General features: G+C 38.0%; 2 protein-coding genes across 6 annotated transcripts in view; both read right to left on the bottom strand.

Annotated features, from left to right (window-relative positions):
• Window positions 1-20,000, bottom strand: part of brwd1 (bromodomain and WD repeat domain containing 1) — a 1,114,832-nt gene that overhangs the window by 833,673 nt on the left and 261,159 nt on the right. The window lies entirely within an intron of this gene.
• wdr62 (WD repeat domain 62) overlaps window positions 1-20,000 on the bottom strand; it is a 58,455-nt gene that overhangs the window by 34,176 nt on the left and 4,279 nt on the right. For all 5 annotated transcript variants that reach the window (XM_005169696.6, XM_073923207.1, XM_073923208.1 and 2 more), the window contains 13 exon segments: window positions 19,920-19,982; window positions 19,775-19,832; window positions 15,640-15,810; window positions 12,085-12,222; window positions 10,725-10,907; window positions 8,500-8,660; window positions 6,326-6,515; window positions 6,091-6,243; window positions 4,377-4,543; window positions 4,206-4,297; window positions 1,326-1,451; window positions 1,167-1,237; window positions 1-31 (listed from right to left, as the gene is read on the bottom strand). The exon segment at window positions 1-31 is cut by the window's left edge and continues 91 nt beyond it. In XM_005169696.6, the coding sequence (XP_005169753.2) occupies window positions 1-31; window positions 1,167-1,237; window positions 1,326-1,451; window positions 4,206-4,297; window positions 4,377-4,543; window positions 6,091-6,243; window positions 6,326-6,515; window positions 8,500-8,660; window positions 10,725-10,907; window positions 12,085-12,222; window positions 15,640-15,810; window positions 19,775-19,832; window positions 19,920-19,982 (1,604 nt within the window).

Genomic DNA, 20,000 nt, shown 5'->3' on the forward strand with positions numbered 1-20,000 from the left:
GCGATCGTGAGAAGACTAAGCCATCTGAAGTCTTTAAAGATAGACATAAAAACAGAGTGCCTTTAAAAACATAGCTGTAACTAAAACAGCATTAAATGACTAAATGAATTGACCCTACAAAGCTCATTTGGTTGAGCAACAATATTCTGTCAAATCCCCCGTCACAGTCTGCCATGTTGTATTTTTCCCTAAATTCCAGTTTATTTCCTCCCAATGTTTTTATATTTTGTTTGTTTTTCTGGATTTTGCTTTGACGGCTTAATTAAATGTTACCAAACTAAAACGTATGAAAAAGCTATTAAAATTAGGGATGTAGAGACTCATGATGCGATAAAATTCACAATACTAATCTAACGATAATCGATTTTATCACAAAATTAAGGTGAACAATTACCCTTTCATTTTTTTCTCAAATGCTGCACGTTTTTTACAGAAATATTCTGCAACAACTAAATTGCAATCTTAAAACAAAATCCAAATAATACAGTGAATAATACAAACTAAAGAGACTCTTTAATATAAACCAACTAAAACTTTGTGCAGCTAAATAAAAAATTACTTTCAAACCAAAAATGAACAACACAAATTGCTCTAAAAATAAATGACTGATTATAATATATAATATATGATATAAGAAGCAAATTACTAAAGGCTGCATCAACTAAATAGAAAGAGGAGAAAGGAACAATACAAGACCAGGATCTGTAACAGCACAACTTTCTTTTTTAGTCTGAAAAACATTTTCACGATTCTAATCCAATTTGATCTCCATAATGTTAGCACTCACAAACACAACATACAAATAGAGATGCCAATCCTCCAGTCAGCGTGGTTTGGCCAATTAATAGCTTTTTGTGTATAGACATTTGAGATAGTAGTTTTTCACTGTGCTGCATCATATTCTTTGGTCTATTAGTGTAAGTAAACGTCTTTTTGCGGTACTTTCACACAGATTTTGTTTGTCCGTACTACAGAATTTCGCAAGCTCAAACTCTAGTGTGACTGCGCCATTACCTGTAGGTTTCAAACAAGGCTTAAACATAATTAGTTTGATCAGGTGTGTTTAATTGGGGTTGAAACTAAACTGTGCATGTGTCTAGGCCATCTCTGAAGTAACCCTAATAAAACACCTCATTACACTATAGCAATCTCCACAGTATCCTTACTTTCTCAGCAGATCGAAAATAAACACTCTTGTCTGCGCCACAGCTGACCATACACAACTCTGAATTCAAGCCTGCAGAAACACATGCAGACAAATATAAGAAAAGTCAGAATAAATTAAAGATATAAGAGTGTACACGCTGTATACGCCTTGAACTCACCTGTAAACTTGACAGCAGTGATTGAGGCCGAATGATCATAGACGGTCTGCACGAGGTTACATTTGCTGTCCATGTCAAAGATGTGAATCAGTCGATCTCGACTCGCTGAAGCCAACAGATGCAAACCTGACCGCAAAAACACATTCAGTTACACTCGGTGTTAACATGAACAACAATATTCTGATATGAACACAAGTAAGACAAGAGCACTTTCGTTCGGCCATATTGGAGGCACACAATGTAAACGACACCACACAACTGAGCTCTATTGTGGAAAATAAGGATTTAATTAATGATCCACTGCTGTTGTAAACGCCTGTCAAATATTTGCTGCATTTTAATACGTCATTATTTTAAAGATTTTGTCTTGAGCATCTGATTTCTCCTCAGTGATTATGTCCTTAATAAAGGCTGGTTGATTTTCCCGTCGATGAGGGACAATAGTGGTATTACAGATTTCAAAGAAAATATCTTAATAGCCTTTTAAAAAGGAAACATAAGGTTGACAACAAATGATCCAATCAATGTTGTAACGAATGCCCTATAATGCAGCTTATAGTTTACAGCAAGCATCAAGTGTTTATTGAAATGTGTTTGAGATTGTGATGTGTCATATCTTTCGTCTGTCTTTGAGGTTTTTTCTCATAAGGCACGGCTTTCGAAAATGTTGACATGAAACTCTGCTAGGTGGTTGCGCTGGTTTACCAACACTCGTTATGGTCTGTAATTTCTTAGCATCTTTATAAGGGTAACATTGCTTTAAATGATGAAACGGGTTTGTGGTGTTGCCTGCTTTAATGACACGAGTCGTCTGCAGTTTGCTCTGTCACGTTGCTCTGCTTTGTGTCGGATTACATAAAACCAAGTAGCTCCAGACTACTAAAGTCAAGTGACGTTTCTTGTCAACAATGTGTGACATTTTTTATCTTATTTATTTATTTTTATTACTCCTCCAAGTGCAACTAACAGTGCATGGCTGTAAACTTGTACTGCATGCGTACCCGGAAGGGCAGGCTGCAAAACGTCTACGCAGCTTTACGCATAGTGCGTGAATATGGAACACTTATCGAACTGGCATTATCGTTTTATCGAAAAAATATATATATTGTGATAATTATCAATGTCGAATTATCGCTCAGCCCTATATTTTGATGATTGTTGCTGCAAATACTGTCAAGTTTTGGCCTCTATAATCAGTCAGATGGTGAAAAAACATTTAGAGTCCTATAAAGATCAGCAAAAGTTATAACAAATTTAAAAAATAAATAATTAAAAAAGCAGTTGGTGCTTCCCCAAACTGAACCAAGATTTCCAGTGCAAGAATTCATGCTTGTTCTTGTCATTTCAGTGAAGTATTACAATTAATATCTTGTGCAATATTCTGACACCGAATAAACTTGGCATTGACACATTCTAGCTACCAAGTCCTTCTTGATTTGAGAATTCTTCCCACACACTTTAATGATTTAGAGCAGGGGTGTCAAACTCAATTCCTGGAGGGCCTGCTCCAACACACTTACCTGTAGGTTTCAAACAAGCCTGAAGGACTCAATTAGTTTGATCAGGTGTGTTTAATTAGGGTTGGAACTAAACTATGCAGAGCTGCGGCCCTTTTGGAACTGAGTTTGACACCTGTGGATTAGAGTAACAAGTTGTACATTAACCATACAATCAGTGCTGTTGTTTACAATCTTGACACAAACCCTATACTCTGTTTAGGAATCTACACTGTACAGAGATTTGACACACTGTCATTTTTCTGGAGTGAAAAGACGCTAATGAACTTCAAAAAGTGTTTATATGAAGGTTGATATAACTGTCAGCTTTTCATTTCAGTTAAAACTACAAAACACAACTCTAAACATGTCTCCTATGCCACATGTTTAGATATCAGAGAACAATTTAACATTAGCCCCTTTCACACATACAGACCTTTGTAGGTTGAAAGGTTGTATGTGTGAACAGGTCCTTTTTGAAAATACCGGTAAATTCGTTCTGGCTTTTTTCCGGAAAGAGAAGTTGTAACATTACCGGCAATTTGCCGGAATGCTGCGCTGTGTGAATGCAGAAGGAAGATTCCCGTAATAAGCGCGTGCACGTCTAGAACGTGCTGACGTGAGACGTCTGCTTTAGCCAATCACAACAGTCAGACGCATTTACGTCCGCGCGGTTTGTGAGGATAAAAGCCTTTGAATATTTTTCCAGACACATTTAGCTGCTAGAAGTTAGTCAGATCACGTTTATATGTTCTTCTTAATGCCAACTGTGTAAATAATCATCGATGAGATGCTTATGATAAGCCGTTGTTTGTTTACCTTCAAGCTTTGCGTGTGCATGTGGAACAGCCTGTGAGCGCCTGCACACGCACATATTATGAACGTCTCGACATGCGAAAGTGATCCTGCGAAAGTTGTTTACAATATTGATCATCCACAGAGTTTGTAATTTAGTCAAATGTTTACAAATACAAGCGCAGCCGTTTAAAGCTCATTTGTGGTGAATGATGTCAGAATTTACCGGTATTTTGGATTGGATGTGTGAATGCTCTTTTCCGGAAAATTTCCGTAACGTCCTCGCCTGTGTGAACAGCGCTTTTTTCAATATACCGGTAAAGTCTTTCCGAAAATTTTTTGGATATTTACCGGTATCACTGTGTGAAAGGGGCTATTGTATCAATGCATTCTATAACACATTTAAATCAACTTGACATTAATGGATGAATGGAGGAAACTGTGCACAACCAAGATACTAAGACTAACTGCAACTAACGAAAGCAAAATGTGTTCAAATGGTTACATCAGTGATTCAGCAGTAACACAAGACATGACATTATTTGTGCAATCCAAACATGCATTTGAAATAAAGAAAAGGATTCTGTACCGGTCTCAGCAGGGGAGAAGGCTAAACACAAGACCTCTGAATCATGGGCTTCAATTTTCTGTAACTCGTCCATAAACTGCAAGCCAAAGATTCTGAAGAAGAGATTGTCGATTCAGCATATGATTCAGCATTTATGGTTTATATGTACGCGTTGATTCCCTCACTCCTCACCTCAGGTTTCCACTGCGGTCTCCAGCAGCCAAATGCTGGCCATCTGGGCTGATTCCCAACACCCGGATCCCAGATTTGCCATCTTGACCAGCACCTCCCTCTGCTTTCACAGCTTCAGCTTTGAGGTACTGCGTGTCGTCATCCACATACACTATCCTTACAATGTCCTGAAACACATCCACATACTAAATCAATTAATTCAAGAAGAATATTTGATGTCAAGGTAATTTCTCTAGCTTATGCATTCACTTTCGTTCGTTCATCTTTAATCGGGGTTCCCACACCATGGTGAACATGATATTAAAAAGCAACTTTCAAAGAATTTCCTGGTCAATAGTCTCAAATTAAAGCACTTAATGGGCACATAGGTTACCCCTTATTTCATATTTCATAAGTCTTTTGTGTCCCCAGAATGTGTCTGTAAAGTTTCAGCTCAAAACACCCATCAGAGTATTTATTATAGCTGTTTGAGGAGTCTGTATTATAGCTGGGAAAAGGTTGTGGCTGTTTTTTGCACTGGGCCTTTAAGGCGAGTCAACCCCGCCCACCGTTCCCATGTGCCTGTCAGCAACATGCCTCAATCGACGCCCTCGGCTGCCTCAGGAAGCAGATTTCACATAACAAATGTGAGAAATACTACAGTAAGAACTTTACCAATCAGTATTTGACACACTTTTTGTGGAGTTGCAACAATAAGTTCACGCACACACAGCGCAGACACACACACACACACACATAGCACAGACACGTAGCGCAGACAAAAGCGCACATACATAGCGTGGACACACAGACACACAAACACACACACACACATAGCACAGACATGTAGCTCAGACAAAAGCGCACATACATAGCGTAGACACGCAGACACACACATAGCACAGACACACACACATACATAGCGTAGACATACGGACAGTGAGAGAGACTCGAGGCTGTGCTGATGAAGTGAATCTGAAGTGAATGGCTGAACTTCATTACACACGTGCACACGTTTTAAAACATGTTAACTTTGTAAAACTCACTCTTGATCACGTCTGATGATGATTGATGATCCTAGCAAACTGAACAGACCTTTTATTCCCGGTTGCTTTGCGCTCGTCCTGTCTTGTCGATATGATTTTATGCATTACTACGGAGACATGTTAATGCGCGCAGCTGTCAATCAATATTGGTGGGCGGGAAAAAAATAAATATAAAAAATAAATAAATAAATAAATTAAAAAAAAAAAATAGTAAAAAATAAATAAATAAATAAAATAAATAATTAAAAAAAAAAACGCACTCCTACGTCAAGTTGCGGTCGATCTGAAAACCGCTCCAATTGGTCCACCGTTTTTATGTTGCTAAATTTGGAAAAAAAAGGACTATGTGTGTTTATTTCACCCCAATATGACAGTATATACACTACACTTACACAAGTATGTCCAAACAGCTTGAAAAGTAGATTTTTCACCATAGGTGCCCTTTAAAGTGTCAACATTTCAAGTCAGAGCAAGGTTACATCATGCTAACATGTAACAACGCACAACTATACAACTTTTTGGAATTTAATTTGGCAACATGGATATGTTGGCTAAAACCAGGCTAAATATGAGCTGTCAGTGAACTAAGAGATTATAAAGATTAACATCTTTATAATTAAGAGATTATAAAAAATGAATCACACTTTATTTAGACATCTACATTTATGATTTCTTGCAGTTGTCTGTACCTGGCTATAAAGGTTGTGTCGAAGGCCGAGTCCAGCGCTGTGACTCTGTGGGGACTCGCTTCTCCACAAGCGGATGGTGTTATCAGACGAGCAAGTGAGGAAAGAGCCCGGTGACAAACAGGCCGCTGATGGATCTTCAAGCTCTGGATAGGTCTGCGGTGAATATTCATACATTATTGCATGGGTGTAGCATGTAATCATTGACATCAACATGAACGGTCTGTCACTAACGCACCTCCACACTCCACACACATCCGCTGTGGTACAGGGCTGAATAGACCTTTCCTACGTTCCTGATGTCCCGCACATCCCAAACGTACACGCTGTGGTCATTATACACGCACGTCAAGTGCTTGGTCACGGGGTCAAAGGTTAAAGCCAAGGTATCTGGATACTGTGCTTCTGGATTTGCACTGAACAAATGCCTAGAAAAGTAGACGTCAAAGAAAAATGTTCATACAAAAGTGAAATAAATAAACATACAGATGATATAGAGAACTACAGATACTCAGCTGAAGGGTTTACTTACACCAGTGTTACTGTAGAATCACTGATGTAACAGTGGTACGATTTAGATATTCATTATAGCTAGTTACGGTGCTTTCACACCTGTAAATCAATTCATTTATTCCGAAACAGGGATTAAAAATGTTACAATGTTATTTTTGTTGTTGGTGCGGTTCGCTTTCACACGGCAAAGTTTCTAGAGCTAAAACAAGTCACGTGTGAGTAAAGTCTCCTCACGTTGGTCAGAGCTTCATGGTTTAATTTGCAGAGTCCTGCTCAGCGGTCATGCATCCTTATTTTAATTTATGGTGATGGGCAATAAGACATAAGCAGAAAGCTGCGCTTTAATTTTGAATGGTGACATTGTCGCCTGATATAAATTAGAAGTAAGACTCTCTCATACAGAGCCCTTGGCTAGACTGCAGTTCGGTTAATGTTCCTAACGGATAAACAGCTCTCGTTAATAGTTAACATGCTTTCACTTTCGTATTTAACATGAAACGCACATTTAACGGTAGGAAAGACATCCCGCCCTACTCATAATTCATTCTTCATATAGCCGTATATATGCCAATTACACATCCATAATACACTGTGATATAGCCGGACTCGGATCCTTTCGCTTTCTCACTACAGTCGATCCGCTCTAGAGTTCGTTTCAATTGAGCGGAGACCACATCATTCAGGTGATCTCAGACTGATTGATTTGGCGTAGATCCGAATGCGAGTTTCACGTATGCCAAATGAACCATGCTAACCAAGTAAACGAGACCGGTTTCAAAACAAAGGTCTTGGTGTGAAAGCACCCTTAGTCTTACTTTGTTGTCCTTCATTACCATTTTTGTTCCCTCAATAAACTATTTAGATTTTAACCTCGAGTTGGTTTAAAGGGGCGTTAAAGTACATTGATTCCACATGTTCATTTATTCACTGACATCTATTTAATAGCCATAGGGCTCAGGTAAGTTAAAACAAAATTCTAATTTTATCTGGAGTGGTAGTTTATTTCAACTAGAAGGAGTTGGCTAGCTATCCAATATAAACCACCACAGCAGGGCTGAACAATATATCATTTGGGCATTGATATTGCAATGCATGTATCATCACAGGAGTAGATGATTGATTAAAGATTAACAGATAATAACACATTCTTTTTATTATTTATACAATAATGACTATGTTTGATTGTTTAATAGTTTTACATTCTATTCTGTTCAATTTCCATACATGAATACTGCTAGACTCCCCAGAAAACCATAAAGCACACTTTAAGCACAATTTATTTTCGCTAGTAACTTATTATAATTTATAAATCATATTGATCATCCCCGTCGATCTGGATTAATCAAATCTTTTCAAATAGAGCCATCTGGTGAAATTATATTTATATTTCAATATATAGCGGTAAAATAAAATATTGCAATGTCAGATTGTTCATATCATGCAGCCCTACACCACAGTAACCTATTTTGCTTCTTAACTGTTGTGGATGAAATATAGGCTAAATAACACTCGACAAAAAGGACAGAAAGATAGGTCTTATCACATGAGATATATTTTGAACTTTAACTTGTATGAAATCACAGGCAGGAATTATTATTAGTCCTCTGCAATAACCGGTGAGTGTTATTTGGAGTTTATTGGTAACCTTTGACTCAATAATGACAATAAGAGTGATATGACATGATGCATAAGCATGCATTAAACACAAATGATACAAGTTTACATGTGCTTGTTGCCTCATTACAAGCATACACTGCACATTTCACAACATGTCAAACTAAAAAAAGAAATTTGAACAGACCTCATCAGTGTAGCACTGATTAATGTAAAAATATCCTGTGGCAGGACACTAGCCCTGCAGAAGCAGAATTAGACACCTGCTCTACTGTAGTGTCTTACCCTGGCTGTGTGCCCTGAGACACATCCACTCCCAGACAATGTGGCCGGTGTAGAGTGGTGATGTAGCGGAGATCCTGTGGGCTGAACACACGAACTGTCCCATCGGCACAACCGCAAAAAACAAACGTCCCGCTCACTGATAAACACTGTGCTGATGTAGTCTACAACAGCAAAACAAGGACACACTGAGTTAGAAGAGAAGAAATGCCATTCCAGAGTAGAGGCTTTTTTTTTCCTTGTAAAATTCAAGAATAACCAAAACTAAAGGTGTGTCCCAAATCGCATACTTGTGCATTATTCTAAGCCATTTTGTAGTAAAAATAGTAGCTGCATCCCAAATGGCACACTATACACTTACATGTATATAGTATATGTATGTAGCATTGTCCCAAAAGGGACACTAAGGGTTTTTTTACTAAGTGGAAATTCAAACCATTTCCCTGATGACGTTTGACAAATGCCAAATTGGGTCGCTGAGTGTGTGAAGTGTCCAACAATATAACATAACTTCATTTTATGAGTGCACCATCCGGGTAATTAAAGGGCCATGAAACCCTCCGTTTCAGCAGGGTGTTTTCACACCTCTAGTTTGGAAAAAGTCAGGAAAGTGGGTATGTCTAGCTCCGTTTAGGTGGGAGTGTCAGAGGAGGGAAAAGGGAAAGAATTTGAATAAAAATTAATGGCGATAGAATGTTTGATACTGCACGTTGTATAAGAGAAAAATACCTCTGCATTTCTTGGTAACTCAGGTCCACTCGGTAGGTCAGAAAGCCTTGAGTGTGTAGACTATCTTGTCACAAAATGCGGCGAAAATTAAACACGACGGTCTGTAATAGCTTGCAAATACGGATTTCACAATTTCCAGATGCGAAAAGCTCTCGGGTAAAAAAATGTTCCGTACAAACGCATTTCTGCTGCATGTACTGATCCACACGCGAGTCTAGTTGTGCTCTCATAGAGGGAAAATTAAAGCAAAACCTTTGTTGCAGCACATTATAAAAGCAACACTGACGACCCGTATCTCTAAACAATTCTTATTCTTTTCCCACTTCTTTTGGCAACACAACGTGTCGTCTCTCTGCTGTCTGAACACTGTTTCAGGTACAGTCTTCGAAGCTATCATGCATATTAATGAAGTTGCACGCATACACAATAGAGCGCACTAATTGGTTTGACCAAGTTTTACTCATGAATTAATGCAGCACACTTATGCTGCGTTCACACCAGACGCGTCAAGCGCAAGTGATTTACATGTTAAGTCAATGCAAACGCACGAATAGACATCCTGCGGCGCGATACGCGCGAATGGAGCAGCGCGAATGACGCAAATGACACGGGGCGAATTGAGCGTTTTTGCGCGTTTGACGCACTTAATGAGCATTTTGCGCGAATCTCTCGAATTCGAAAATCTGAACTTCAGCGTACATTCGCGCCGCGTTAACCAATCAGGAGCTTGCTCTTGTGGGGGCGTGATTGTGACGTAGAACCTGTTGTCGGTGTTCCGAGGGAACAGTTCATCAAACTCGGCTTGGCTCAGTCAGAAGCACCGCAGAAAGCCTCCGTCATCCAGGTTCAGTTTCTGGAGGAGTTTATGAGCTCACAGAGCTGGATGCACCTCTGAAAGGATGTAGTGGACCTAGACACGACCCTAAACGTATCAACGCTGTTTTTCAGTCTTCATAAAGCACATAAACACTGTTATTTTCTTCATAAAATCCATGTTAGCCATTTAGCTATGAAGCTAGAGTCTTCGGGCAGACAGAAGCCCGAATAGCACGATTTATCCACGCGTTCCGCGTCTGGTGTGAACACAGAATAAGAGACGTAATACGGTACTCCCAGGTACAGCCGTCCAGTCTAAACACTGGCATACACACTAAGATCTCATGGCCGTGACGCAGCTTCAAAAGTTTGTTTTAAACCAGAAGTACGAATTTGCTCGAAATAACGCAAAAACCACCAATTTTGTGATAATACCATTAAAACCTTAACGATACCGATCCCTAGTGACGTGTAATTGTCAGCTCTTTAAATTGTAATTGAAAAAAATGTAGCACACATTTACAGAATGGTTGACATCTGGATGTTTTCTATCAGCATGCTGCAGAAAATAACCTTGTTATGAGCATATCAGGGCCTTAAATGGGTTTTTAAAGCTAGAATGAACAAACTGTGCCAGGACACCAAAATGACACCAATAAATGGAGACAAAGTGTGTGACTTGCCTTGAGATCAACCCAGGAATCCAGCTGTCTGTTACTGTTGAATTGGCACAGCAGACCCGTGTGTGTGATGCAGTAGGTGCTGCTGGCCATCGACCCGCGGCCACAAGCCAAACCACAGAACTGACTGTTCTGATGCTCCCCCAGCAAACCCGAGCGGCCGATCAGAGGCACGGTGCTGTTCACCTGCACAAGCAAACAAACATAAACTGCTCACAATCTTCACTAATTCTTCAGAAATTGGTGACATATTTGAACAGAAAAAAGGTGCTCCATCTGACATGAAAACAGAAGTCATGGTAACAGAAGGTTGTGGGCAATCACAGGAAACGGCACAGAGTACTTTATATCAACAAGCTTAATATTCAGACTGTGTACAGGCAGTGAAGACAACACCATGAGGTAAAAGCCAAACCCTAAAACGATCACTGACCTTTTCACTTGGTCATTTTAGCTTTCTTATTTTAAATATTTCTGACATGAGCATCTTTTATGCTCAGCCTAATTCACAAAATTGTGTTTTATCTGAATTTAAAATGTTGTTTTCTAAACAATTAAAAAGTTTCAATATTCGAGGTAAGCAAAATAATTTAAGTTCTCAATGTTGAAAACATTTCTGCTGCTTTATATTTATTTAGAAACTACATGGTTAGCATTAGCAGCTTGATCCACCCCATTAAATGTGCCAAGTGTGCTATTAAAAGTAATTTATAAAATGTAATCCATTACCAATTGGATTTTTAAATAACGCAAGTTTACTATTGTAATCTACAACTCATGCAGATCAGCAAAAATACTTTAACACCAATAAGATTTTGTTTTTGGAGTTCTGATATGGAACTGAAGACTGGAACAAACAACGCAGATTCATAAATCACACAATCATTAGACAATATTTATTAAAATATATATTTATATCGACAATATAATTAGCATAAATCATTTTAAGAGCCCCTATTGAACACGTTTTGAACAGTCGCACGCATCACCTCAGCTCGTAGCGCAGTGATCATCCTCTCATTCGGTATTCACCTGCTTTCTTCTGCTTGCGCGAACACTATTATTTTTGTCAGTCGTGTTGCTTCTCAATCCCAAGATCGCCTTTGCATGCATAGTGGGCCATTCTTATTGTCAAACCCTGCTTTTAAGAATTATTATCCAGGAAAATTAATTTCAACCAGCCAAAGTGGCTAGTGGGAGTGTGTGTTTTACCCGCCACCACTGAAAGCTATCCAAATTTGGCGGGTGTTAATGTCAAGCCCTTATAATATTTATAATATGCATATATACATGCATACATAATTATCTTCATTTACTTAAATTAAAATGATCAAAAACCAGAAATATTGTGTATCCGTCTCACCCTTCTTTCCTTTGAGGCATCAAGGTACCAGAACTTCACATGTCTGTTGCCTGCAGTTACAAAGTAGCTGTTGTCCTCTGAGAAAGATACACCAAGCACACGGCTGGACACCTTGTTAGACGCGATAACAGTCCCCTTCTAAAAGCAAAGAAGAAAAAAAGGTTATTGTTTAAACATTCTTGTAAACCATCCTTACATTTCAGGTTGCACACACCATCCCCAAGTATGTTCACTCAAAATTAATTAATTCTGAACACCCTCATTCATGACCAAAGAGGATATTAAAATGGTATTAAGTGGTATATTAAGTGGTTTTAACTTTTAGGACTTTCGTTTTTCTGCTGATATTTAAAAAAATGTTGGCAACCAGTAGACAACGACAAAAGATAAACAAATACTGTAGAAGTTAATTGGTTTGCAACCTTCTACGCAAGGTGCGCAGGTGTCTACGCAATACCTTCTTTTGTCTGAAAACCATGGAAGACATGTAAACAACAGACTGTAAGACAACAGAATTACTTAATAGTTAAAAAACTTGGATCTTACAGGCATTGTATTGTTGTCGATTGAAACGAGGTGTATATATACACACTTAAAATGCATATAATATCATATTAGAGATTAATATATTAACATTGAAAAGCAAGTATGTAGAGAATTAATGGCTTTTAACTTACTGTCAGCTTATATAAACGTAATGACAATCTTTCAGGGTGCACTTTCATAACCATTTAAGGGACAGTTCACCCAAAACTGAAAATTCGGTTATCATTAACTCTACCTCTCTTGTAACAAGCCTGTTTGATTTTTTTCTTCTGCTGAACACAGAGATATTTAGAAACTGCTGGAAACCTGTAACTATTGACTGCCATATGTGTTTTTCCTGCTATGAAAGTCCATGGTTACAGGCTTCTAACATTCTACAAAATATCTTTTGTGTTCAACAAGAAAAAAAGAAACTCAAATGTTTGGCACCCCTTGAGCAAGAGTAAATTTAGATTCGAGTGAACCATCTCTGACTTAAAACAAAAACCCGTTTTCCCCATTTAAAAAAAGATTTACACGTATCTAAATGAAAATTAACTCAATTACTCATCCATATGTGGTTTAAAGCCTTTCTGAGTTTCTTTTTTCAGCTGAACACTAAAGATGATATCTTGAAAAAAGCTGAAAACCTGTAACCATTAGCCTCTTTTACACAATGATACCAGTAAATATCCGGAACATTTTTGGACGACTTTACCGGTAAGTTCAAAAAAAGCACTGTTCACACAGGCAAGGACGTTATGGAATTTTTCTGGAAAACACTGTTCACACTTCCATTCCAAAATACCGGTAAATCCTGACATCCTTAACCAGAAACGAGCTCTAAATGGCTGCGCTTGTATTTGTATACATGGAAGGGGTCGGGCTTTTGATGTTGTTTGTTAGCTGGTTGCTTCACGTGCACATGCATCAAGCAATTGAAGCAGAGCTTGAAGGTAAACAAACAGCGGTTTATCACAAGCATTTTATCGATAATTTTTTCCACAGTTGACATTAAGAAGGATAGGCATGGGACGATAACTGTTTTCAAGGGAACTGCAGCCTGGAAAAGTCAAGGTTTTAAAACCGCCAAAACTTTCTGCTATATTTTTCCTACGGTATATATATACAATTTTTTAAAACATTTTTTCAGCAGAAAAGGTATTTAAAGATGCCATTTTAAATCTGCGTTTTTGAAATGAAGACAGCAGTCAAATGTCAAAGAATCAACGACTCATTTGAATTATTTAGCCTGACAATTACGGTTCCAGCAAACACGGTTGCATAGTGGGTAGCATTGTCGCCTCACAGCAAGGAGGTCGCTGTGTAAAACGTGCTGGATAAGTTGGCGGTTCATTCCACTGTGGCGACTCCAGATTAATAAGCCAAAATTGATTAACTAAGCCAAAGAGAAAATGAAAGATGAATGAATGTTTACGGTTCCAAAATCTTTGAAATGTTTCTCAACATAAAATATATTGTGTTAAAAGCGGAAAAAAGCTAGTTTTCTACCCAGACATTTAAAAGGAATATATTTTAGAGCAGTAACTGCAATGCCATAAAACCATGATATTTTTATCCCAGGTCGTCATACCATCAGAATCTTATACCGGCCCATGCCTAAAGAAGGAATACAGAAACATTATCTGACTAAAATCGAGCAGCTAAATGTGTCTGGAAAAAAATTTAAAGCATTTCATTTTATAAACAGTGCGGATGTGAATGCGTCTGAATGTTCTCATTGGCTGGAATAGATGCCTCACGTCAGTGCGTTCTAATCGTGAACATGCTCTTTCCGGCAATCTTCCTTCTGCATTCACACAGAGCAGCATTCCGGCAAATTACCGGTAATCTTACAACTTCTCTTTCCAGAAATTTGCCAAAACAAATTTACCTGTATTTTTAAAAAAGGGCCTGTTCACACATACAGACCCGCAATTCCAGAAAATTGTGGGTAAATTTCTGGAAAGTTCTATATGTGTGAAAGGGGCTAATGACTTCAATTATAGGAAAAACAAATACTGTGGAAGTCAATGGCTGTTTCTCAATATGTGTTCTTCAGCGGTCTTGTGTCCTCGTGTAACGTCATCATCAGCTGCCAAAGTTCAGTTCCAATCCCCAAGACCGCAAGAACAGAGGACGCGTGAAACTTCCCAGATGTGTTCTTGATATTGAGGACGCACCGATACAGACTTGAGCACCGACCTCCCTCTAGAAGTCCCAGAAGTCATTGTCATTGGAGGTGAGAAGAGCAGCACTTTATTTAGATTCATTATTAAAGTGCAGATTTAACTTATTTACCTCAGGAGTTTCCCTAAATGACACGGTGAATATAAACATCACCATGGACATCTTAATAAAGGAATAAACGCATTAAGGGTGTTTGTTTGCTGAAATTCGTATTAAAATCTGTTTTATTTGTAATTTGCAACGTATATTTATAATGTTTTTATGCATAGTATATATTGTGAAAAGGGGAAAAACAATAAATCGTTGTATAAATGCTGTAATGTTTAAATAATTGTCCATTTAAAACACGTGAAGGTCACGTGACCATCATGAAGAACGCAGCATCTCACAGGACACGTTCTCTACCCTCGCAGTCTCCCGAGTTCGTTCTTCCGAGGACACCTGGCAAGACCGCTCTTCACAGGAACGCAAGTCCGTTCTCTGCGTTCTTGGAATTGAGAAATAGCCATTGGTTACAGGTTTACAGCTTTCGTCAAAATGTCTTTTGTGTTTAACAGAAAAAAAAATAAAAATCCAACAGGTTTACAACAAGGGTGAATAAATTAAGAAAATTCACATTTTTGGATGAACTATCCCTTTAATGCCAGGTCAGTATTTCACCATTTTCACAAAATCACATTTTTGTAGGCTAGAAGGAAAAAAACTTTTAACCCTGATTGAATTTTCCAGGCTGTCAAAACACTTCGGTCATGTACATTATTCCTCCAAATACATGAAGGGTTTAGCATTTTTCAAGGATTAAACACAGCTCTTCATAGCAGTCGGGCAGATAAAACCCACCTTCCACTCCCAGACGCTGACAGTCCTGTCGTGTTGGTATCCCACAGACACTATATAGCTCCCGTTGGGGGAGAATGCCACACATGACACCCCATACTTATGACACTGGACCTCTGCCACCTGCGTCCGCTCTGCCACATCCCACACCCGCACACAGGGCATGTGCCCACTCTGTCCAGCAACAGAAGAAAATAGAGACAAGGAGCATGTAATGAATTTTTTATTTAATGCCATGTCAGCAACCAAGGCTATTTTTGGCAAAAACATTTCTATGATAAGTAAACAAATTAAAAACAACAAACAAGTGAATACATAAAATACGATATTTAGTTTAAATTATAGTAAAACAAACAAAAAAAATTATAAAAATAAAATAAAAAAAAATAACATAATAAAATAAATAAATAAATAAATAAATAAATAAATAAATAATAATAATAATAAAATAAAAAACATTTTTCCTGGTGTCACTATGCTAAATGTCCTTATGAGAGTTCATTCATAAAAAAGCTTTCTAGAATCATTAAAAGCAGGACAGTCTAGTAAAATGTGTCTTACAGAAAGAAGTATTGTGCAATACAAACATTGAGTGGGGTCTTCACCTTTAGACAAGAATGCATGGGTTAGAGACAAGGAGCAAATATTAAAATGAATGCATAAAAATCTCCACGACCACCTAATCTATTATCTATTATGATCTACAGAGAGTAGAAAACTATCAAATACATGGCTTGCTAATATTCTTAGTATTGTGGAAAAGTTACAGAACATGCTTTTAATTTTTAATTGAAAAATGTTTGCAGTAAATTATTATTAATAACTAAATTATTGTGCTGCCCTGCCATAATGTGTGCTGAGTTGTTTAGACTGTTTGGATTTTTTTCCAGAAGACATAACAGAACCTGCATATGCTGTGAATAACAGGTAATGAAGTTGTAAATAACGTTCAGTTTGTTGCAAAGAGCGATCGTTTGAGGGCCGTGCGGGAGGTTTGATTTGCATGTACACATGTTTTTTTTCCTCAGTGACAGCAGCCATGAGCCGCCCTAGGAAGTGAAAGTAAAACCTGTGCGCACATCATTTAAATGATCATATGGCATTTTAGAGTTATGATTACAACAAGCATTTGATATGTTTATTCTATATAGCAAATACAAAGAGGAAATAAACGTTAACTGTGTCTATATAACAACCCTATAGCCTATATATAAAGGAAATATAATGGTCTAATAATGTTGTCAGTAACAGATGACAAGCACATGTCTCAAACATAATAATTCAATTTTATAATTATGAATAGTTATATTCCGATGTCATCATTTTACTGTGATTAACAAACAGGACATATTGAAAGTCTGATCAAGTCCTCCACAATGCAAAATTTTATCATTTTAAGCAACAGTAGAGCTACACATAGGCCTAATATTATTATCGTTTTCTTACCATATGTTTGAGAATTAACAATAATCACAGGCTAATCATATTAATCTTTATTTAACATCTACAGAATCAAGATCTTGATTTTAAGCAAAAAAAAAAAAAAAATCGTGAATTACATTTTTGCCCTACCTTCCATATCAAAGCTACTGGTCACACACAATTCATAAAACATTTGAAAAATAAAATCGCTTATCCAGAAACATCCAAGCATGCTATGGACCTGAACAGTGCAGTGGTTTATTTACATCCAAAGAAAAGATCTCCAAAGATGCCTTTTAAAGGGTCACGAAACACCAAAACACATGTTTTGAGCTGTTGACAGTCGTATATGTGTCCCACACTGCTAAAACACTATTAGGACACCTATATTTCACTAAAAAGTGTAAATTGGTTGTCTTTGCGTTATTTCAAGCAAATTCGTACTTCCGGTTTGAAACGAATTTTTGAAGCTGCTTCACGGTCATGACATAATAGCGTGTATTCCAGAGTACAGACTGGGCGTCTGTGCCAGAGTGTGTCTTATTACCTCTTACAGTGTGATGCATTAATGCATGAGTAAGGCTTGGTTCAAACCAATCAGCACGCTTTATTGTGCAACTTCATTACTATTCATTGCTGTCAAAGCGTAGACGGCAGAGACGCCACATTGTATTGGCAAAACAAGCGTGAAGTGTTGCTTTTATAGTTTGCTGCAGTTTTGTTTTCATTTCCTCTCTGAGCTCAGCTGGAGTCACGTGTGGATTAACAGTGTACGTGACGCGCGACAACAATAACTTACGTGTCTAAGGAGGAACATTGTTTACCTGAGAGCTGTTCTCATCTGCAAATGCTGAGATCCGGATTCGCTTGTAGTCTCCTCTAAATAAAGACGCGGCTCTAGTTGCTGGTGATTGTCCTGTCTCTCCAGATTTGGTAAGTGAGCGACCAGTGCTCTTTGTTTATTCAGTTCGTATTTTATTCGTATCAAACAAACTATTGCACCGAGTGTAAACAAGTTAGCACTAACAGTTACAACCAAACTATAACCTCGTGTTGGATTTTGTGACCGGAATAACACACGCGGCTTTCTGACACTACCTGCCGTGTGCATCTAAGTTTCCGGGAAATGCTGAGTTTTTTTTTTCTCTCATTCGCCGTGCGGTATCAAACATTGCATGAAAATACACGCTTAGAGCAGTTCCTCGAATCAAATATCTCGTTTGTCGGGAGGGACGTGAATGAATTCCCTGAATGAAAGAGCCAAACTGCAGTTAAAGTCCACCATTTAATAATTTGGCAAATAATTCGACTACAGATGTTCATGTAAACACAGTCACATTGTCCGCTGTGGTTGTGTGTTTTGACTCTGAAATTCAGCGCGCCCAAATAGACACTCCCACACCAAGCCTCTTTACTTCCTCCGACACTCCCCCCTAAACAGAGCTGGACACGCCCACTTTTCTGACTTTTTCCAAAGTAGAGGTGTGAAAACACACTGCTGAAACGAGGGGGTTTCATGGCCCTTTAAGTTGTGAAGAAATCAGTGTTTTTAATACTAAATGAAGATGACAGAATCTATTATTTAGCCTGACATGTTTACTGTTCCAAAATATTTTAAATATTTCTTAAAAGATATTGTGTTAAATAGGGAAAAATTTGTTGTTAAAAAGAAAACATTTTAGAGCAGTAATCACAATACCCTGATATTTTTATCTAATGTTATCATACCGTCACAATCAACCAGCCCTATTCACTCTTATTTTTAACATGATCAAGAAGAGGAGGAAAAAGGCTGAGTGGAAAAAGCAGCATCCAATAAATAACAGTGCGTCAAAATATAGGACAACATGCGCTATCCACGAGTTTAAATGGTGACTAATACTCATCTAAACGCAGCTGTGGCTGATATCAACATAACAGTACAATCATATGATTCTGCACAAACCAAAACAGTCACAGCAGTAGATCACAATACCAAAAACCCATTTTATATCCTTCTCTCTGTAAAAGACAAAACAATTACTTCAGAAGAATCAGATTTATGACTGAAGGACCATTTAAAACCCGATCTGCCAGCTCCCCTATGCAATATAAGCCATTATTAGTCACATGTCTAAAATAAGCACTGCATTTGTGATCTGCCCGTCGCTACAACGATTCTCTGTTGGTTTACTAAGCTGGGACAGACACTGGCCTCACCATGGAAACCAGGGAGCTGGAATGTGTCGGAACGCGCCGCACAGATGTCTGAGCAACCCAGACACAAGCCCACATATACAGCTGAGGTCAAAATGATTAGCCCTCTAGTGAATTTCTTTCATTTGGAAAATATTTCCCAAATTATATTATTTCTGGAGAAAGTCTTATTCATTTTATTTTGGCTAGAATAAAAGCATTTTTAAAGCAATTTTAAGGTCAATATTATGAGCCCTCTTAAGCTATATTTTTTCCTGATAGTCCACAGAACAAACCACTGTTATTCAATAACTTGCCTAATAATCCTAACTTGCATATTAGTTATGAGTTATTAAAGCTATTATGTTTATAAATACAGTATGTTGAAAAAAAGGGGGTGGAGGGTGGCTAATAATTCAGGAGGGCTAATAATTCTGATTATAACTGTACGTACAAAACCATATGAATCAATGGAAGACGCCTGCTGTTTAGTGCACTCGTCATTCTTTGGCCCTCAGAAAACAAATCTCAGAGCACTTACCTCACCGGTGACCAAATATTTTCCATTCTGAGAGAAGGCCAAAGCGCTGAAGGTTTTCCTGAGGATCAGACAAATAACTCATTCAGTTACGTTTTACAAGCTTATGACATGACATGAATAGAGATGATAAGAAGATGTTGTTTACCTGGATGTATTAAATATGTGCGTCTGCTTGTTTTTCTTTGGGCTCAGGATGACTATAACACAGCTGAAACACAACAACACT

The sequence above is a fragment of the Danio rerio genome, chromosome 15, assembly GCF_049306965.1.
Source record: "Danio rerio strain Tuebingen ecotype United States chromosome 15, GRCz12tu, whole genome shotgun sequence".
NCBI classification, from domain to species: domain Eukaryota; kingdom Metazoa; phylum Chordata; class Actinopteri; order Cypriniformes; family Danionidae; genus Danio; species Danio rerio.